At 34.5% G+C, this 24,021-nt stretch overlaps 1 protein-coding gene across 1 annotated transcript in view; it reads left to right on the top strand.

Moving 5' to 3' along the window:
- LOC149806328 (uncharacterized) overlaps positions 1-24,021 on the top strand; it is a 237,878-nt gene that overhangs the window by 114,162 nt on the left and 99,695 nt on the right. The window contains exons 15-17 of the mRNA XM_089951266.1: positions 7,025-7,087; positions 7,429-7,762; positions 22,620-22,724. Of these exons, the coding sequence (XP_089807392.1) occupies positions 7,025-7,087; positions 7,429-7,762; positions 22,620-22,724 (502 nt within the window). The remainder of the gene's footprint in view (positions 1-7,024; positions 7,088-7,428; positions 7,763-22,619; positions 22,725-24,021) is intronic.

Here is a 24,021-nt window from a genome sequence, read left to right as displayed (position 1 = left end):
AGGTATATTATACTGGAATGATTGATATAGGGTTTTCTCTATGACACTTCTAACAATATTTAATTGATTCTAATTTAAAGACAACCTACCTATCCTTGCTTTTGTGAATGAATTTTGAAAATTAGATCTAATTACTTGCATTTAATTGTACTTTAGTCAGTTTATGAACATGGTGACATGAACAGATAATATTGAATTTTGAGCAAACTTTATATTGCATTCCAATGAGCCAGTTGATGATCAGCACTCTGACACTGATTTGAAGATCAAAGGTCCTAACTCAAGGATGTAGCTGTACTGACAAACCAAAGTTGTGGATAAATTTGATGATTATCTTGTATGGTGCCACTTAAATAACTTCGTGTTTTCATCTTCACAGTATAAATAATTGATTTAATGAACCTTAGAATGTGGATGTATGTTGATATTTTCTGAAACAAGGAATGTGATCTTCTATCTACAATAACAGGTTAAGTTGTTGTTGTGGGGTTTAATGCCATTTTTCAGCACATGATAGGCTATGTATGGCGGCCAGTATTAATGGTGGAGGAAGAACCCAGGAAAACCCAGAGAAGAATCACCGACCCATGCAAAGCTACTGGCAAGCTTTCTCACATACCCACATTGGCCTAATCCTAGACTTGAACCCATGCAGACAGAGGTGAGATGGCAGTGATATGTAACGGAGAACGCTTTAATGACAGGTTAAAGGCCAATTGCTTTGACAAAAATGTATACTCCACTTACAGCTATCTTGTGACAATGTTACCTGAGACATGTAAGAAAATGTTTTTGTTTGCAAAATTTAACATGTAAGAGCCTATAAAGAAAATTACCATTAATTTACAGTTACCTGTATTATTTCTCAGCGTTTGAAACATTACATGAGCAGAATACATTTCAATCTAATTAAATTTTTAAGATCACGGAAAGTTGACACTGCAAAGAGATCTTTGCTGTTACTAACAAGCTAATGTCAAGGAACAAATGCATACTACTTCTAATGACCTTCTTTCCAAAGTTTTGGACATGTTTACAGATTTCTTCCATGACAAAATGCGAACTATTAGCGATCAACTTGACAACACAACTTCTATCCACTCATCCTACCACACAGCTGCAATACTGAGTATCAATGGCAAACTTTAACAACATTTGAGTCTGTCTGTACTGATTTCTTACGTACAGTCCCAATGAAGAACAAACCACCATTTCTATCCACACATTCATGTAAACAAAAGCTTAGAAAAAAGTTTGTTCTGTGTACATTTGTATCACACATGAATTTAAAGTCTTTTAGCAATTTACAGACCACATGTCCATTCTTCAGTTCTGAAACTGCCCATCTGAAAGTAGTTAATGACTGCTTTCAGAGGAAAAATTAAAGCCCTCACCCTCCCTGACTTCTTTGCAAAATTTGACACTATAGACCATGACATATTACATCACCATCTCGAACATGTATTTGGCTATCATGGTTCAGTTCATTCTTAGTCAAAAGGGCACATATTGTATCTGTAAATGGCAAACATTCCATCCAGCCCAGGTCATCTATGTTTTGGTATTCCACAGGATTCTGTTCTTGGAACTATTCTCTTCATTCTATACACTCAACCCCTCTCAAGTATCATAAATCATCATCCATTGTCTCACCAAACATATGCTGATGACATGCAGATAGACAAATCTAATCAGTCAGCTGAAGTTGATGCTAACATTCAAGACATAGAGAGGTGCATGTCTAATGTGAAGTAATGGATGATATATAACAAGCTGTAGATGATTAATGATAAAACTGAAACCACATGAAGATTTTCTCATTCCTATCCTTTACTTCAAGCAATAGATATCAGCAGCACTGGCATTAAATGGACACAATCAGTACCAAATCTGGGTGTTTCTTTGATTATACCAACATGTCATGAACATATGTAAAGGCAAACATGGAGCTGAGATCCATCAGTGCTACAACTCTATGGTTTTAAGCTAAGTAACAGAAAAAAAGCAAAACTAACGCATTTATGAAACCAGCAAATTTATTTCTATAAGTTACAAATTGACAATTTAAAAGGAACTTTTTTGTATTTGTGAATAAAATCCCAAATAATCCTGAATGTATTACAAATCCAAAAGTAAAGAATGTTCTAGATGAATTGAAATAATCTTAAATGTCATGATGTGTCAGTAATATTGCATAGTTTGATGTACCGACAGTCTTGATGATCACAAAAATAATATAATCAAGAATGTTTTTTGAATGAATTTACAATAACCTCAAAATAGTGTTTAGTCCAAAACATAAATGAGCACTTTGTATTTACAATGAATAGTTTAAACAATTGATTCCTCTCAAATTATATATAAAAAAGTAATTCCACAGATTGAACTTAAAATGGAATATATAATTTTATTTATCTCATCCTTTTATACAGACTGTCACATGACCTATGATGCAATAGTACTTTCTGGAAAACTTCAGTAACTTGTAAACATGGTCTGGCAACTAGAACATTCTAAGTTCATGGAGAAGTTAGACCTTTAAACACAGATCAAAGTAATCATCTTTAAAAAAAATGACAAAACTCAAGTAGGCTGGAACTGTACCTTCTGTCACAGACAAAGGTGAGGCACAGAAGTTAAATTAAATATGCATAACATCAGCTCCATTAGCAATTTTCTTTCAGTTGATGCCACTAAAACATTTTTTGTATTTCTTAGTACTTTTGGACTTGAATATTGTAATTCACTTCTATCTGGTTCATTACTACAGGAACTTCAACAAGTTCAAAACACAACTCCTTGGATGATCTTTGTAGTACCAAGAACTGAGCACTCCTCCTACCTGCTTTGTACACTCAGCTGGTTACCTGTTTGCTCCAGAATCAAACACAAAGTCTATTCTCTAACCTCACTAATGCGTACATCCCTTCTAGATACTTATGCTCCCCATCAGACACTCATAATCTCTTTATTACAACTATAAAAACCAAGTCATATGGACAGAATTCTTATGGGTGCCAGAGCCCAGCTACCTGGAATGAATTGCCTTTTAAACTTGGCACAATGACACTGATCTTATTCAAGAGGGCTTTAAAAATGGACCTTGTTAGATTGCAGACTTAAGACTTGACAATGTTTCCTTACCCTGTATTTTCAGCATGTTTTTGTTTGTAATTTTAAGGTGTTTGTTTTTGTAATATTGTCTATTATGTGTGTGTCCTTACATGGTAACTAATATGGTAAAGTGCTTAGAGCTGTAAATGATTATGTGCTGTACTAAGTCCTCATTATTATTAATATTTTTTTCTTTCTTCATTATTATTATTATTATTACAGATTTTCTCTCTCCTTTCTTGCTCTCTTACACACCCACTGACAGATGTTATCAGTTTCTCAGATTATGGGGATACATTGATCTTTATCCACATTCAGCTCTTTGAAACTTTCATATTTTTAATTTGTTTTCATTTGTACTCTTAGAGATTTGTGTGCATCGTGTCTAAATTTCATGTCTTCAGTTTAAATGGTCTGGAAATCATACATATGTGTCAGCTGTCTTGACAGTGGTTGGGAGGGTGGGTGTTGGGTGCAGTTGTGGGTTATCATTAGAAGGAGAGTCACTGCATAGTTTGGGTAACTGATGTTATAATGAATTAAAAATTATCTAATTTATTCTTTTCCTATGTGTGTGTTTGTATGATTTTGATTTTTAATGTGGCTTTAGCAATTCTGTAGTCATGTCACTACTATGTCAGCAGTGTGGCAATTTAAAGTGATGTGTAGCACTGGGGCATCATGCCGTAGACATGTAGCATGATGTTCCACCAAGTCACATCCTGACACCAGGCTGACCAGTGCTAACACTAACCTCTTAATACTGAGTGCCTAACGAAGCAGCTGTTAGTACTGGTTGTTTTAGAAGTCTTTGGTATGACTCGGCTGCGGTTCAAACACTTGACCTCCCACATCCAAGGCAGACTTTGGCTATAGTGACATCTTTATTTAGCAGCAATTTTAAATGTAAGGTGGAGTAAAATGTGTTACAGTCTCTAAGGGTTTAAACTACATAACAAGAAAGAGCGATAACCAACAAGTTTTGTATAATTTAAAATATTGATTCTTTTCCTAAAATACAAAGTGAAAGAATTAAATATAACTTTCAGTTAATGAATTCCAAAAAATCCTTAAACTTCTTTCAATTCCAATAATTCCAATTAATCCAGATATGGTACAAAGGTATTCCAAATGATAATTGTGAACTTTTAATTCCAAATACCCTTTAAATGAATTCACGGCAAATCCAATAGAGCTGTTAATCTAAATGTCCTTCAATGTTTCACAGTTATTGCATGGAACTGTTAATCCAAGTAGTCATTAAATGTTTCACAGTATATTTGTACAGCTATTGTGTTGAAATAAATTTTAAAGCATTGTAATGCCAATGAATGATTATATTAAATAATTGATATATCCCATAACTGTCTCATCCAAGACCAGTAGTAATATCAAGAATAAATGATTCTGCACATAAATTCACATGGATAGTTAACTCACTTGCATTAGCTAGAATGGAATACAAAGCTTCTGAATGAATCATATGGTATTTTAAAATATTGATTGCAGTAAACAAAATCAGTAGTTCCATTTTAAACCAATCAGGAACTAGATCAGCCTGACTTTTTTCCTAGTACCAGTATCCTTGTTGGTTCAACTGATTTTTACTAGAGATGTTTCAGTACATCCTCCTTGTAATTTTATGAACAAAATTGTAATGTGCACTATACATGACTCCTCTCTAAACGTGCAAACTACGATGTTAGAATATCTTATTTATTTTAAATTTAATTTCAGATATAAGTATGTTCCAGTTTTAGTGCTAGATATCGATAATGGATTTTTCTGTGATGTTTCTTTTTTCTGGGTTAGCATTTTCAATTTGTTCTAAACTATTATACACACATACTCACCCAGCAAAATGCACCCATTTCCTGACCAGATGTGCTTACAGTGGCAGCTACTGTGCATTATGTTGCATAATGTTTGCAATAGCGCAAGTTAATTACCTTCATTGACCTAAATAAGTGGACATTAGAAAATAATTACTTTTCTCTTTGTCTGTATAATTCGTGTACTGGTGAAAATGATCATTTTCCCTGAGTATTTTGAACTAAAAATGAATATCTCAGTTGTCAGGATTGTGTATCAATGCATCCATTAAGTTCAGTGCTGTCAGAAATGGTCAAAAAAGTTACATCATATCCTTTCATGCAAGCGATGAACACTTTTATAATATCTCAGTATAATTAAGATTTTTTTTTAAAATTCTGGTTGCTTATCTGGCATTTTTGTTGATACCTTGTTGAAGGCATTGATAAGGTCCAAACCATTCAGTGATGATTATATTGTAGTAGTGTTTGATAATTCCTTTCTTCCCTTTCCCCTTTTGTCATGAATGCATATGTAGGAATTTGTATTTTGAAAATCACAATCATGTCAGCATGTTGGTCAGTTTATAGTCATGTTCTTGATGTGACACAGTTTGACTTGTTTAATCAAAGCGGTACTAGTAGTAATCAAAGGAATTTCACAGTCAGTGAACTGTTCAAACACCAGTTTTTTAATATAGGTAAAACTTACCATTGTTTATGTTCCAATGTGAAGGTTTCATTGTCATCTGATTTAAAAAATGTACTTTGTGTCCAGAATTTTGTTGTTGTTGTTTTGAAAATTATTACAACATATAAAACTATGGTATCACAGAAATTGGAGGGTCTGGATATTTGAGTCATTGATAGTTCCTTATTCCCCCTTCCCCATTTGTCATGAATGCATATTTAAGAATTCATGTTTTGCAATTCAGAATTGTGTCAGCATGTTTGGCAGTTTATAGTCATATTTGTGATGTGACACGAGTTTGCAGAAATGATCTTAACTGCTTGTGGTGACAATTGTGTCAAATGTATTTATTTTTGCAGATGGTGCTGCTTCATATTTTCACTGTTTATATGTTATAAAACTTCAGTTTGTAAAAATAATCTAAGTGAAAACAGTGATAAAGATGACATAGGTAGCAAATTTATATTCATGGGATGTTTATATTGCAGACTCACTTGTCACTATACAAAGTTTACCTAGATAGGCACTTATTTACCAGGACTTTCTTTCAGTTGGGATGCTCCTTTGCATATGAAAAGGCAGCAACGCATTGTTGCAAATATTTGTGCTATATACATCTGCTGAATTAAGAAAAATTATTTTCACCATTGTTGCAGGGGGAGATTTGTATATCATTACATTAATTGTTTAGAAAATCCTTGTTTCAAACAAAATTAAATCAAATCCAGTAATTGTTTTACTATATGACTTTTAATTTGCCATTGTTCTCTGCTTCATTAATATAAAGACATACCTGATGTTAAAAAGCAGTCTTTTTAACAAAAATTAAATACATGTGATGTTCATTTAGAGAAAGAAAAATTGATAATCTAGATATCTTTCCAAAATAAATTTTGGCTTGAAAGGCTCTGATCCAAAAGTCCATTCTCTGATGACAGCATAAGTCAGGAATTAAATCCATCTTCAGAGCCTATAACATTGTTTGTAAGCATGACAGGGCAATATTATTGTATTTATATCTTGGATTTTGTGACTCGGTCTAGATTTTGCAAAAGTAATAGTCACATAATTTTTGTCTAATTATATAAGATGTTGGAAATAGCTTATGAACTTACTTTTTGCTATTGAATTATGACACAGTTGAAAATAATATCAACAAAATTTTTTTATGTTGCATTAAGTTTGGGTCCAGAAACTTAGAAGCAGTTATTAGAACAAACTATATGATGGGTATTTTTTCACAGTTTTTAAATTGAAATGAAAGCACACAAAAATACATTTGAATAGAAGTTCATTTGGCTTAAGTAGTTTTCATATATATTTTAACAAGAATGTTCCTGTAAATTTTTCAAGTATTTCTGCAAGCTTTTTACTACCTAATTGGGTATGTAACTTTCTTCTTTTACAGAGGAAAGTTTCAGTAGTCTCAGAAGCAGTGAACATTTCGAGAATAGAAGAGTCTCCTAATCAGGTTTGTTTCTTGATAGTTTTTAAGCTACATTCTTTCAAGGTGATTTAAAAATTCTGAAAATTTTCAAACTGAAAATTTTGAACATTCTGAAATAGTTACGAAAAAGCAGTATCTCTTTTACTCACTATCACAATTCATAGGTATGTGTTTGTACATTCTGTACATTACAGTTTAGCATATACAGATAATAGAATACTATGGGAAATGAAACTTAATACAAGTTAACCCTAAGCAAGAAAAGTGAATGTGAGTGCACTTGAGAGAATGATGATAATAGTCATGTTGAATGGATTTAATTCATTTTATTTTGATCTGAACCAGTGTGCATTATGTAACTGCAGCAAGCAGAAGAGTTCTCCCCTGCTGATATTTGTCCACCGACCCAGGTGTCAGCCAGAAGTCAAGTGTCGACCACCACTAAAAGGAAAGTATCAGTGCCATGCACACCAATGAGAGTACCTATTCATATGGCAGAACCTGTTAACATTGACAGATCATCCTGTTTAGTTTCCATTCAGACTCAACCAGATGCTATAACAACTGAACCCATCCAGGATGCACATATTATGTTGAAGAATAAAATGGAGGTACAGCAAAGGAAATCTAGTTGTGAAGCGTCTTCCTTATCTTCAAAATATGATGGGAAAACACCCTTGGCAGAGAATGAGCAAGCAGGTAGTAATATTATTGTTCACATTTTGTTTATATCTTGTGTTTTTATAAGAAAATGTGAAATATGTAATTAGTTGCAAATGTTTGAGATATTACACTAGACAAAGACATGAAAATTGAGAGTATTTTATGAGAGAGTAATGGATGCATATGTATAAATGTTTCAGTGAAAAGGTAGGGTAATTTTGATATTGTTTTTAACTTTTCGATAAAATCGCACTTTAATAATAATAATAATAATAATAGTAATAATAATAATAATAAAATGACTATTTAAAGAAAAAGCTCATTTGGTAAACTGACCACCAATCTTCCATGAGGCCTTCTACAATGACAGTTATATATATATATATATATATATATATATATATATATATATATATATATATATATATATATATATATATATAATTCACAATTTCTTCAAGATGAGGTGTTTTTAGACAAAAATTTTTTTAATAACTTGACCACTGATGTCCCGATACAATAAAATATGTGCAAGGCTTCAAACATGTGTAAAACATTATAGGTGAATAGATGATAAAAAATGTTATAAAAAGTAGTAGGACTGAATTAAACAAAATCATACAAATGATTGTTTCTGTAGATGTTGACTACAAAGCTTTTTAAAAAGCTTGGAATGTGTCAGCTGACTGTATATAACATGGTATGGAATTCCATTTTGGCTCCAGAAAAAGCAGAACTTATAAAACTCTGAATTTGGTTCAGGTGAATATAACTTGTTTTTTAGATGGATCTTAGCTTTTATATATATATATATATATATATATATATATATATATACACACACACACATTTTTAACAAATTTCAAAAACGAGAACATTTAATGTGATAAAAAGTGCACAGAACTAAGTCAACTGAATCATTGATTTATAATTTCTAACCTGACTGTGACCAGAATTGGCACTAATACTGCCATCCCCTGCACCATTTCATGCTTAACGGACTTTCCATACTAACACGGCGCCATGTTGCGTACACTATAGGCTAGTTTATTTCCATCAGACGACATAATGACATAGCTCATCCTGTTCTGTAACTGCTGAATAATTGCGTAAATTACATAACGTTGAGAATTTGGAATTATATCCCTCTGCATATAAGAATATATAAATTTAACTGCTTGTGAAATCCACATGAAAAGCAAATATGTAGTTGTCATTATTTTCCTTTGCTTGATTTGACATTATAAATATCGGAAGCAGACAACTTATGTTTGTACATCTGTAGTCGTGATACACCCCTTTGCTGAAAATGGACTTGTCCAGAAACTGGAAATGGATCCGAGCATGTCCATCTATTATACTGAAAACTTCCGTTAAGGATGAAACACGCATACGATGACAGTGTTAGGGCCACTCTACTCAGATCCAGGTTAGAAAATATAAATCGATGAATGAACTGGCTAAGTTCCTTGCACTTTTTATCACATTAAAGGTTTCCATTATTTAAATAGGTAAGGGGGTACAAACAAACGGGTTTGTATTATCAGACTATAGTAAACCTATGTGAAACTGAGTTCTCTGCTGAAATGGAAGCCACTTTAGAGTTTTAACAAGATTTGTTGATGGTGTATCAAAATCAGCATAAAAAATAAGTCTAGCTGCTCTTCTTTGAAATTTCAGTAATCTTTCCAGATTTTCTGTACCACTATTACCCAAGACAGAACAACAATATTCCAGGTGTGGCATGATATGTGCATTGTAGAATATTTTTCTCTGTTCTTGATGGAGATAATATTATATTCTGATCGATAGATAAACCAGTGAATTAACTTTTTAATGACCTTATCAGCTTGTATTTTCCAACACAAGATATGGGCTATCATGATGCCAAGTTGTTTTTCATTTTCTGACTGTTGTATATCCATTCTTTTTATCATTACTTTAAAATAATTTTGCTCAACTTTTACTCTTGCTCAACTACCTATCATCATGGCTTTTGATTTGGCTGCATTTATCTTCATACCATTGTGTTCACACCAGGTATATATTTTTACCAAATGCTTTTTAATTTTAATGTTTAGTGCTAATCTCATGGCCTGTTGATCCAATGTTATATAATTGTCGTATCATCTGCGAACATATTGGCAGTGGATAGCTAAATGTGATATGGTAAATAATTGATGTAGATCAGAAAGAGTAATGGTCTAAGAACTGATATCTGTAGAACACCTGACTTTATCAGTTTCTTATGTCAAAGTATATTTAAAATAGAAAGTTCTTGTTGTCTGCCTTAAAGATAAAATCAAAACCAAGTTAAGCTTTTATGGTTAACTTGATATATGCTGAGCTTTTTCAGCAGGATTTTATGATTTACAAGGCAAAAGCATTTGAAAGGTCAAGAAACACTGTGCCTACAAGGTAGCTTTGGTCTATTGCTGTTAACCAATTATCCACCATTCTAGTTAGTGTAGTCTGGCATTAATGTCCTTCATGGAAGCCTGATTGTCACGAATGTAGCAAATTAAAGGATTCCAGGTAGTTTCTAAATTCATTACACACGTCTTTCTAATATCTTTGAAAGTGCTGATAAAACTGTTATAGGTCTATAGTTATTCATATCAGAATGATCTCCCTTCTTATATATTGGAGTTACTTTTAACAGCTTTAGCTGTTTGGAAGAATACCTATGGAAGTACTTTGATTGAAGATATACATAAGTGAAGGTGCAATCAACTGAGATGAGTGTTTTAGGAATTTAGAACTTATATATTATCTAGACGTGTTGCTGTTGTGATATCAAGTTGGAAAAATTCATTTAAAATGAATTGAAGGCTTATTTTAGGGATTTTGAATCACTCATTTTTGCTAAGTTTTGAAGAAATGTGTTCATTTAATTCATCATTGGAGAATCTTTTAAGAGTTTTGAAATCCGCAAGTTCTTCATTTATATTCACAAAGTAATCATTGAGTGCATTTGCAATTTCAAGAGGTTTTTGCTTAATATCACCATTTGCATCACTAATACATGTAAATGGCAGGTTATTGAGAGATTTGCATTGCAAGTCACTGGAGGTTTTCCAAAGTTTCCTAGGATTCTTTTTTGTAATACTATCTGATATTTCAGTGGAATAATAAGTTCTCTTTGCCTTTTGAATCGTTAATGTAACTCTTTTTCTCCATAATCTATAATTCTGTATCTTTTAATTTATGAAATCTATCCCTTGTCTTAACAGCATTCAGTGTATCACCTGTAATCCAGCTTTGTTGATTTTGTTGCTTGACTCTCTTGAAATTAAAGGGAGCATGAGTGCTCATGGTGTCAGTAAACATATCTGTCACGAGCATCTGATGGGTCATCAAAACATTCAGTTACTGTCCAAGGGATATCTTTCAGTTCTTTAAGGAATATTTCTGTATTGAATGTTATCATTCTTCGATACCTGGTATATTTGTGATGACAACTTTTACTTTTTCAACTTAATTTTCATGTATAGCATATAAGATAATGATCACTTATGAAATATTGGGAAACTGCTATAATATTGACAGCATTGTTAGTATAAATATGATTAATTGGTGTTTCAGATACCTGTTATCCTAGTGGGTACATGAACTAGCTGTTGATAATTCAGGGAATTCGTGGTTTTAATCCAGCTTTGATTGGTTTCATAAAGCAAATTGTAATTGAAGTCACCCACTAAATAGACTTCTTTTTTTTATATACAGAGTTTCAAGCTTATTTTGAATACCAAGTATTGTCAGTGTTTGGTGGTCTAAATACACAGCCTAATACAAATGGTTTTTGGACATTATATCTCATTTCTAGCCATATTATTTCCATACCAATTTCCTCAAGATCATATCAATGTTTGAAAGAAATACCATCCTTAATGTAAACATCATATCAATATTTGAAAGAAATGCCATCCTTAATGTAAACGAGAAGCCCACCACCCTTTTGGAAAAGTCTGTCTTTTCTTTAAAAACTGTAGTTAGGAATTTTAAGTTCATCATCATGAAAAAGCTCATGCAAGAATGTTTCACTGACAACAAAAACATCAATTACTGAATTATTTCTTGATTTCATCTAGTTTTGTAAAAAGATAATGGATGTTCAGATGGCAAATTTTGAGACCTTTTTGCTTAAGCCACTTATTTTGAAAGAAGTCTTAAGTTTATTTAGTTTTGAGATGAATGCTGTGGAGTATCTCAGTTAATATTTTCACTATCAGTATCATGAACCATGATATTCCTCTAAATTTTCTTTTATACATTGTCCTAAATCATGACTATCAACAGTTCCTTCAGAAGATTTTTCAGTGACTCTTGCAACATTAACATGTTCAACAGTTATGTCAGTAGCAGTTAACAAATTATGATCACTTTCATTGATGGAGGCACTTAATGGGATTGCACCAGAGGTAATTCCATGGACATCATCACTCAGTGGGGTATCTGTAGGCAATAGGATTGCACCAGAGGTAATTCCATGGACATCATCACTCAGTGGGGTATCTGTAGGCAATAGGATTGCACCAGAGGTAATTCCATGGACATCATCACTCAGTGGGGTATCTGTAGTTTGTTTTCTGTCATCACAGGGAGAATTACGCCTAGTAGATCTGATAGGATGTTTTGGAGTTTCTGGAAAAATATGTTTGGGTGTTAAACTTTTGGTCCCATCTTCATTGCCATTTTACTAATACTGCATATTTGAGTGGAACATTTCATGGTGTTTTTGCCTCATGCCCATATTATAGACAGTCATGTCACTGTTTTTTGATTGTCTATCTGCATGATTGCACATTATGCCTCATTCAAAGCAGTGGAAACATCTTGATTTCTGATGATGGTTAGAATAGTTTGCATGGTTCCAATTATGTTTGTGATTTATGTTTCTATGTCTCTTAGAGGCATCATTGCTGTCCTTTAGTATTGGGAATATCTCATTTACTGCATTGAGAAAGTGGGACAAACCCTTTTTATTTAGATGAATTTGTTTGTTTTTTGCCATTAGGTGCTCAAGAACTAATCCAGACATGGTCATGAATCCATGTTCAATGTCTATCATTTTGTGATTCCACTCCTGACATAGATGTTTAATTAGAGCATTCAACTCATGAATGTCTGAGTCAGTTCTTGGGCATGCACTGCATAAAAAGACTGAGCAGTTAGGATTTTCCAGGTATATGTTGTTTAGGATGTTATAAAAATTAGTTTCAAATGTTCAGTATGAACATTGTTACTTACATCCTTGCCACCAGCACTGATTTTAATGGTGTCATATTGAGAAAGGTTAATTTCTCTCATAGCATCAAATATATGACCAGTTTCTGCTCCAGGTAAACACTTAACTTGAACCCAAGGTTTCAGGCCTCTTTCATTCACAGTGTTTTTTCTGTAATTATCTGATGTTTTCTTTGTTTTCTTCTCTGTTTTTGGTATAATCCAGTGTCTTATGAAATCTAAGGCTATTATGCTTGAGATATGAAGACCCTTTATTGCTGTTTGTAACATTGTGTGGTAGAGAGTTTTTTTTACTGTAGTGTGAGGGACTGTAGGGTCTTTCCCTATATTCTGGGTGGGTTTGGAATTATTATTTTCTCGCTGGGAATTTTGTTTTATGTTCATAACCTGGTTTATTTCACTGATGTACTTTTGTGACTCATCTTTGAGAGTACTGACAATTTCATTTTTCATATTTATAATGTCTTACTGCACTGCTGCTAAAATGTCAGGATGCATACTGTATGAAGCAGCATAGCCATATTTAAGCTGCATAATTTCTGACAGGAGCGAATCTTTGTCTTTATTTGTTTTACTTTATTTTTCATTTTTGTGTTGTCCTCTTCCATAATAAAGCAATGTCTTGATGTCTTACTTAGGTCACATCTGATTTTATTTGTGTTTTTAAGGCTCATAAATTTAATCTTGAAATCTGATAGCTGTTCTTCAAGTTTTTCGTACTTATTCCTTGCTGATTGCTGTTTGGTTTTTAAAGATTCACATTCATTTGACAGTTTATTAGCTTTGCTGTCATTTTTTCAAGTTCTTTTTGAAGCAATTTGTTTTCCCCTCATTAGGGCTGTCATGTCTTTTTCACCCTGCAGTCCAGAAACTTTATCTGACTGAGCACCAGCCATCTCAGTACTAGTCTATAATGCCAGGAACCTTAGAAACACTAACTAACAATGATTAATTACACCCCAGCCTGAAAAGCAACCACACAACTATCCAATTACAGGTAGTATTTAACCAGTCTACTGTGCCACTACTGAAAATTAGGTAGCTAACCCAAAACCTTTAAGATATGATCTAGACAGTGCCAGTCTATACAGAAAACATGCAGTTACAACACAACACACACAAACAGCACCACAGCAGACTTAATGACTATGGCAAGTCACTCCAGAATAATAATGATAATGAAATGGGAATGGGAGCGGAAACTTTCACCCTGAACTTTTGCAAAGGGAAAACGAGTACGATCCTAAGTTTCATGCATGTCGGGTTCAAGGCAAGAAAACAGTCACAAGCACGTGTTTGCAAGTATTGACCTGAGAATGGAAACTGACCTATGTACTGAGTGGGAACAGAATATAACTCAGAACCTGCATGCAGGGACAACTTGAAGAATATGGTGAAACGAAACAAGAACAACCCTGACGGGGGGAAGAAGAAAAAAATAATTAAAAAGTCACACATGAAATCCACAATTGGGAGGATGGGGGATACATAAATCACAAACCATGACCTTTAGAAACAAAAAACAGGGTGATACCTCCAACTCTTTACCAGCATTTGCTGGAACGGAGTCATGGGGTGCCAACATAACTTGTGATGGCCTTGGGGAGCAATTCATTAATATTGTTTTCTCCAGCTAAAATATCCTCACCACTGTGGTTTTCAGTTGCTGGTTCCTGAGGGGAGGAAGATCTTAAGTGAATTAATTGGTGCATCAGCATTTATTTCTGTCTGAATTCCCAGTAAGGCAGAGCTGTATGTTTCAAGATGGCCGCTATTGCTTAACCGGCTTGAAGCAGCTGTTCCATTTTTTAGTGCCGTTTTCATGATATTTGTGCTTGTTGCCTGTTTTCATCTTCGTTATTGTGTTCATTATGTATTGGCTGTTAACTTCATATGTGTTTCTTCATCTCCTTGTTTTGGAAACGAGAACAAGTAGACTTTTTCTCAGCTGTTAACTTCATATGTGTTTCTTCATCTCCTTGTTTTGGAAACGAGAACAAGTAGACTTTTTCTCAGCTGTCTTGCTCCACTGTTTTTGAACAAACCGCCATCACGTGATACTCACCAGTCAACCCGTTTATGCTATGATGGACCTTCATTAATTGCTTTAAATGACCACTCCTTGGCTCTCCACACTACATTGTGCTCTAGACTAAATGAACTGGGACTACATTCATCATTACCTAATGTAAACAGAAGCGAGAAAAGAAACGTTGCTTCAAAGCTGGCCAGTGTAGAACAGGAAGAAGAATCCCAGTTATCTCCCTTATTTTGGCACAACCATTAAAAAAAATTCAACCTTTAATTAAGTAACCTAATTCAAATCTCTATTAATTCATCAACCTTTTGTCAACTATCCAAGAAATACCTCTGTGCATTGCATTATTCAGTGCCCAGTCAGTAGGACCACTGGAAAAGTGCACAGAAATAGTTAATTTTATCAGCGACCAGAATGTTGACATATTTTTCCTGACAGAAACATGGCGAAAAACAACAGGCAATGAGCCCAAGTGTGTGGATATAACACCCACTGGTTACTCCATCAAGTTGTTCCCCCGTAATTCTCATGGAGGTGGAACTGCTGTCATCACAAAGAACTCCATGATAAAATGTCTTAACTACACCACAACATTCAATTTCGACCACACATCGTTTGAACTAGTCCAAACCACACTCACACTGGAGCAAAGGTCAGTCCATTTTTTCTGCCTATACCACCCTCCTCCTAGTAGAAAAAACAAGCTGGCTGACTCTTTCTTTTTGGAGCAGTTTCCGAATCTCCTAGACTATGGAAATTCGATAGGTGGCAACCTGATTATTCTTGGAGATTTCAACTTTCACTTTGACTGTCCTGGAAACTCAAATACATAAAAACTCATAGATTCCATTAATTTTTTCAACCTCAAACAGTCAGTTAACCAACCCACCCATAAACATGGTCACATTTTTGACTGGATTCTTCATAGACCTGATGATAACATTCTACGGTCCTCCCTGGTATCCCATGACCTTGCATCAGATCACCTCTGCATTATATGCCATCTTGACGTATCAGTCCCTAACCCTTTACCTTTAGCTGCTACTAAGAGAAACCTCCGTATGATAAATAGAACCAAACTAATGTACAACATCCAAGCTAACCTAACAACTTGCTTACATCCTACCGCAGTACAACTCGATAACTGTCTGCGTTCATTGCTTGACAAACATGCCTCAGCTACCAAGTGCAGAGTATCAATTCAAAAGTGTTCTCCATGGTATAGCAGTGTTAGGGACCAGCTTCACACTGCTAAAAGAGACCGCCGTAAAGCTGAGAGGCTCTGGCTTTCCACCAGACTCACTATTCATAAGCAAATCTATGAAGTCGCTAAGAAGAATGTCACAAATATAGTCCATGCAGCGTAATTAGCCCACTAAACTACTAAGATCATGGAAAGTTCCAGCTGCAAAGAGCTCTTCAAGATTACTAACAAACTAATGTCAAGGAACAAATCAACAACACTTCCAACTACCTTCTCTCCAGTCGACCTCCTGGACATGTTTGCAAATTTCTTCTGTGACAAAGTACAAACCATTAGAGTTAAGTTTGACACCACAATTTCAATTGACTCATCATCACCATACAGTTGGGATACAGAATTTGAGTGGCAACCATTAGCAGCATTTGAACCTGTCTCTATGGATTTTGTACGTACAATCCTGATGAAGAGTGCACCAAAGTCATGTGAACTTGATCCAATTCCAACATCACTGCTGCTTGAGTGCTTAGATCCAGTATTGTCTTCACTAACTGATGTTATTAATACCTCTCTCTCATCCGGAGAATTCCCATCATTTTTCAGCACTACCATTGTAAAGCCTCTGCTGAAGAAACCAACACTAGACCATAACGATTTAAAGAACTACCGCCCAGTTTCTAATCTCCCATTTATATAAAAAATCTCAGAAAAGGTTGTTCTATCCCAGCTTGTATCTCATCTAAATTCAAACAGTCTTTTTAGCAATGTACAATCTGCATATTGCCCTTGCCACAGTACTGAAACTACTCTTCTAAAAGTAGTTAATGACATTTTCTCTGCGTTGGATAGTGGAAAGATTACAGTCCTCACCCTCCTTGATTTGTCTGCAGCATTTGACACAATAGACCATGATATATTACTTCACCGTGTCCAGCATGTATTTGGCATTCATGATACAGCCTTACTGTGGTTCAAGTCCTACTTGGTCAACAGGACACAAATTGTATCTGCAAATGGAATACACTCCAGCACAGTTGATCTATGTTGTGGTGTTCCACAGGGGTCTGTTTTTGGACCTGTTCTCTTCATTCTGTACACTCACTCACTCTCAAGTGTCATAGATCATATTCCAGTGTCTCACCACTTGTACGCTGATGACACACAAATATACAAATCTAGCCACCCAACTGAAGTTGATGCTACCATCCATGGTGTAGAGAGGTGCATTTCTGATGTGAAATCATGGATGACATGTAACAAGCTGCAGATGAATGATGATAAAACTGAGGCCATTCTGATCACAACACAAAGACTTCCTCATTCACATCCTTTACCTCAAACAATAAATATCAGCAATGCCAACATTAAATTCACACAATCAGTACAAAACCTAGGTGTTACTCTGGACAGTTCTCTCACATTGCACCAACATGTCATGAACGTATGCAAGGCTGCATATCTTGAGTTGAGATGTATCAGCTCAGTTTGCAAATATCTTTCAGTTGATGCCACTAAAACACTTGTGTTCATTAGTACTTTCAAGACTGTTATATTGTAACTCAATTCTGTCTGGTTCATCTCAATATCTACTCCAGAAATGTCAAAAAGTTAAAAACACAGCTGCTCGGATCATACTTAGAGTACCATGATCAGAGCACACCTCCCCGCTGCTCTGTACCCTACACTGTCTATCCATTCGATCAGAATCAAACACAAAATTTGTTTTCTGTGCTACATTTCACTGTCGGAGTCTAGTCCAACATACCTATCTGACCTCACCCATGTGTACACACCAGCAAGATACTTACGCTCCTCTCCTGACAATCGTGTACTCATTATTCCCACTATGAAAACAAAGTCATATGGAGAGCGTTCGTTTGCATACCAGGGCCCAGCAATGTGGAATGAATTGCCCACTGAACTTAGACACAAAGACATTGATCACATTCAAGAGGGTTGTCAAAACTCACTTATTTTGACTGCAAGAACAAACTTAAAGACCTAATAATGTTTCCTACCTGAAATATTTTCAGCATGTTTTTTATTTTTTAATGTTTTTCTGATTTCATGGTGTTTGTTTTTGTAATAATATTATTATATGTTTTTTATCTTATAGGTGTTGTCTAATGTTGTAAAGCGCTTAGAGCTTCTAAAGATTAGGCGCTTTACAAAGTCCTCATTATTATTATTATTATTATTATTATTATATATTGCCCTTTGTTAAATGAACAGTAAACCCACTGGAGGTTAGCAAAGACTGGTTTGGGGTGCTACTGGCATGCAAAATATTCTTATTGTTTACATGATAACTGGTTTCAGAATAAATTTCTGCTCCTAGGAGATGAAAATTAGTTTACGTCCATTCTTGATAGTTAGACCCCTGAATGAGTTAAATATTTGTGAACCTAAAATGAGTCACTGTAACATTGTAGGACTGCAGATTTTCTGGTGAATTCAGAGATTTGAAGAAGCGGCAGGGGGGTGAACAGACCAAAATTTCAGACTGAAATAAAGCTTCATACTGAGGATGAAAAAATACAAGCTTAAATAAATCTAAAGTAGGGAGGATAAATAGACCAAATTTATTTGTGCAATAAAGCCTTCCTAGGGAGAGTGAAAAAATACAAGCGCACTGAGGCCTCTAACCGGATTTTTTATTTGTGTGTGTCAAATATATTTACGGGTGTCGTCACCATGTGTGTGACTTGACAGGGTCAAGGGTGTAAAAAAAGTAACAGGTGGTGTAATTTAAATTGTTAATAATATCAAATAATATGCTAGCCATGGAATCTCACACATCTAAACTAGGTCAACAACGACTAGATGCAATTAAAAAATATCTTCCAGTTCGTGATTCTGTTAAGCAAAAATTACAAGAGTGTCAGAAGTTGCAGGTGAAATTTATAGAAGGTGCAGAACAGTTATCTACTCTGAGTAAGACTCAGGGCAAGCCCCAAAGTGACTTATCCAAATATGTAACACTTAATGAGGTCAAGAATGAACTCACTGATCTTTTGCGTCTCACAGATGTGGATCGAATTGAAGTAATTGTTTTTCAGGATCAGCAAGGACGGTTAAAGACAAGCAATATTCTGCTGACAGATTTTATTTTGCAGGTTCCAGGTATGACCAAAGATAACTTAGTGGTCTTTGGTAAGAACAGTAAAGTTAAAAAATCAGAGGAATCAATTCTGAAACTCATGGGAGAGATTACTGGACACATCAGAAGAATTGGATATATTATGTATGGAGATCTCAACCTGAGCAAAAATACATTTATCAGTGTAAGAGAACCAAAATCAGACAATGATGTGGCAACAAAAAAAAATGTTTACAGCAGCAATGACGCTATGATCAGTAATAAATGCGTTGCTAAAATCAATGATGCAATGACTGGTTCTCTCAATGTGGCTAATAATAAAATTGCTGCTCTTGGAGAACCAGAATCAAACAACACTGCAACAAAGAAATATGTTGACAACATCAACATCCCGATGATGACTTCGTTAATGACAATCACTGATGGCCTGACCACATTTAGATCTGATTATGCTACTCATGTAATCATTTTTTTGAGTTTTCACAGAAACATAAATAGAACCATTAATGATTTTTTAAAAAATCCAACAGTCATTGACAATGGGTTTTCTGAAATAAAAAAGATTACCAACGACATCAAAGAGATTACTGATCATTTAATCCCTTCACATGCAATAGTGTATGGATCATTATTATGGATACCACTAAATAAATTCAATAAATGTACCGCTAAGGTTACCAGCATGTGCAGGTTCTCAGTAATTGGCATTACAACATTTTCAACATCTACCACAATTTCATGCCATTCTCCAGTCAGTGCATCTTCTGGATATGTGTTAGTGATTTTTGATCAAAATGATGGGAACATCATGGTGAAAACTGAAGTAAAAAACATAGATACGTTGTTGTACTATTGGTGTATTGAATTCGTCTCCAATATGCCACCTACTTAAAATTTGGCATTTTAATGAACCAATCGATTGACATTTAATGTGATGTTGCAGTGCCAACTGAAAAACATCATCGACAAATATACAGTAAAACAAAACAAAATACAGCTGACATGTCGTTGTTACTGATATAATTGTATACTCTGCATCTGCAGTGATCACTGGAACAGTAACTGTCATTGGCAATTGAGTTACTTCTCTAAATAAAGACTTTATTATTATTATTATTATTATTATTATTATTATTATTATCAGCCACATACATGATAGCACCAGTGATAAGAATTAGTGTTTCAGTTGCAACCTTAATTGCCGATATTCTTAATATCATCGCAAAATAATACCTACATGCGAGGTTAATAAATTACACGAATATACAAATAAATTGTCCGTGGTTACACAGGCACATGCCAAATTATCTTCATTGATATCATCAGGTCTCAGTGGTGGAGTAAGATCAGATCAAGAATTCACAGAAATGATTAAGATTTACCATGAGGCCCTGGCTGTATCAGGAGACAAGATAGAATTTCCTTTGTCCCCAATGACTTCGTCATTGTTGATGGAAATAGGTATTAGATCTTCCTGATTTAAATAATAATAATATCACAAGAATTGCTAGAAAAAATTGTCACCAATGCAACAATGCCAACAACCATGATGATATCAGCGAGCTCACATTAGCTTTCCAATGTCAATTCCAGCCAGCGAAATAGACCAGCACAATTGCGAGCATATGATAGTCGGCCATACTTTAGATAAAGTCATTCACTGGTATTTGCATATAAAAAAAAGCCCAATGGAACCCCTGATTGACAAGTTGTGGGCATACCTACAGGCAGTTATCAAATCGAACAGATCAACGATGAATTTCGGCACAGAATGAAATCTATAACAGGAAAAGAATCCAAGATCACTATCACGGTTCATGAGCCAATGTTATTGTCTGCAATAGAAATACTAACGCCTGACTACAGCTTTTATTTATATCAGTTGTCGATCTGAAATGCATTAGGATGGCCAGAGACAGCATCTGTTAATCCAGCACCACCAGAACCTCAGCATGGTGATTATACCTCAGGTGAAAAAGAGTATTTTGGAGTAAGCTTTATAAGATATTATGGCCCTAGTGGTGTTTTGTTCGTGTATGTGTGCGGGAGTCCTAAACTGAATGCACAATTTGATAATAGATGGGACCACAAATATATTCTGGGAGTTTAAATTACCCTTTGGTCCTGAGACAAGTTTTCATTTTGATGATATTAAATGTTTATTTGATGATATTATTATCCATTGTAATGCTAATACAGATGAGCTACTCAAGAAATTTGCCAGGTATGTAATAGAATATCCCAGTGAGAAACTTTGTGAGAAGAGTATTTCACAGATAAAACACAAATGAAATCAAGGATGATCTTGAATCTTCCAACCATAAACTTGTAGAGTCTGTTATTAATTCAACCAATACATATATCAATGATGTTATTGAAGAATCCGTTAAACAAGAGATTTTAAAGTTATTGGTAGTATCTGACGCTGATTTATCAAAATTAAAATTTTACGGAAATCTTGTCAAAATCAGTGATATTATCTCTGAATATTTTGCAATAAATTCATGCTAATTACTATAACTTAATGTGTAAAAAAAATAAACTGAATGCACAAAACTTGTGTGAAAAGTCCAACCTTATATACTTAGTTAACTAAATCTCTGTTCTAATTAGCAATTCCCCATCCTCATTTTTTTTAATTGAGTAGGTAGTTTTCCACTTAAATTTTCATTTCTACAATAGACTCTGGGGTCCTGTTAATTTGAGAAGAATATGGTTTATTGTATATTTTGTTTTATAGCTCTTTAACAAAACAGAACAGAAATAAATTCTCATGAATAGAAAATAAGTTTGGGATTTATTGCTTTACTTCAGTGTCTTTGATTTTTGTTTTCAGATTTTGTTTTGGATCTGGTTTTTGTTTTGGTGTTTGTGTTCGGCTTTTGTTTGGATTTGGTTTTCGGTGTCAAGATACTACTTTGGTGAAAACATGCTGCAAATCCTTTAAAAATTGGAAGACCCAAATCAGGGTAGATTCTGCAAAAGCTGTGTTGTAGTAAATTTTGGCCACATTTTGGGGTGGTTTATGTCTGATGAAAGCATTTGCTAATTTTCTTATATTCTCATGCAACCTCTCTTCTTTATTGTAGTATATTGTAGTATATTGCTCTGTGAAACAAATACTTTTGAACGGCGTGTTTGCATGCCATTCTTATATTTAATTAAACTGCTCTTGAACTTCATCATTGATCCCATAAAAAACACTGCTAAGTTCAGACAAAGTAGACAAGGTTTTTTTTTTCTTTTGCGATATTCTGTGGAATGTAATAAACAGTTTTGTAATCCTATGCCTTTCATTTATTCATAGGTAGTGCAAAGATGCTCTCAAAGAGAAATGGCACCAGATCAAAAGTGAAAACTCCAGTAGTGTTAGTACATCCAACAGCAGACCAAAAGAGAAGCAAGAAGAAAGGTATATCAAAAAGAAGTAATTACTTTGAATTATGATTAGTGACCCCACATAGAGTTGTGGGAGCCCTGTGGTAATCACCTTACCCAGCCTGTTTGTCCATCCAATTGCACCAATTATGATGAACATAGCTCTGCAACCCTTAACACATAATTGGATGCAATTTGGTAGGTGAATTACCCATTACTTGTAGATGTGCCTTTAAAGGTTTAATCTTTCATGTCTAGTTTTAGCCCTTTTACATGAATATTACATCGCCTTCACAGTACATCCTGTAACCAGCTTAGTTCAGGAACCATGCAGCATATTCTGATTCAGTTCGGTTAGTACATTATATCAGTGACTCAGTTGGGTCTTTCATGGGTTTTGTCTTACCAGATTCTTTTGGAATATCAAAGTAGTATCTTAACATGCAATGTTGCTTGTAATCAGCATATCTTTGCATCTCATGCACATACTTCATATGCCAGTTTACTTTGGAATGTCTCCTTTCCCTAGCACAAGCACTTTGAAATGCCAGTAATCAGGTTTTGCATGGCACCTTGAAAAGTACTTGAATTTTGGTTCATCTATGAAAAGTAATTGAAATCATTTTTACCTTGATGAAAAGTCCTTAAAAAATAGTTGCAAATAAGCCTCAGTCCTTGAAAAAATATAAACTTAATAGACAAATGAATGCATAAAAGCTTCTTTTCATACCATTATGTCATGTAATCAAAATAAAACTCTTTCCTATTGGATGGTTTACAACACATGACCAATCAGATATTTATAATTGCACGCTAACCTGATTATTGAGAGCATTAAAAAGTGCGCAGATCTTTTCCAATGATCATTCTTTATCAGTTTATTTTCTGCGGCACCGGGACATCTTTGTACTTTAAATTGTGGTGAATCAGCTATTCAAATTCTAAAAAAAAAAAATTATGAAAAATATACACAAAAATGGTCACAATGTGTATGTCCAAGCTGCTGATTTTCGGTGTACAATCTAAAATTCAGAAGTTTGCTGGAAATCTATTATTGACTTTTTGAGAATCGCTACCAAACTTTGGCCATGAATTATGGCTGTATGCCTGTTAACAGAAAGGCTGCTTTGTACACAGTGTACTTACATCTATATTTAAATGTACCTGTACAAGTTCGATGAGCAATCAGGTGACTGCAGATATTGAAATCAGACATGGCGAGACAAGATATACTTTCGTGGCAAATGATTTTAAGATGCCACATGAATGCATCATTTAATGCATCAAAGTTATTCCAGAAATTGATTTTGTCTGCCATGGACAACTTTAGG

Source organism: Sinohyriopsis cumingii, chromosome 1 (genome assembly GCF_028554795.1).
Source record: "Sinohyriopsis cumingii isolate HCF-2022 chromosome 1, ASM2855479v2, whole genome shotgun sequence".
In the NCBI taxonomy this organism is placed as follows: Eukaryota; Metazoa; Mollusca; class Bivalvia; order Unionida; family Unionidae; genus Sinohyriopsis; species Sinohyriopsis cumingii.
The sequence above is the reverse complement of the archived record's forward strand: the minus strand, read 5'-3'. Positions and strand labels throughout refer to the sequence as shown.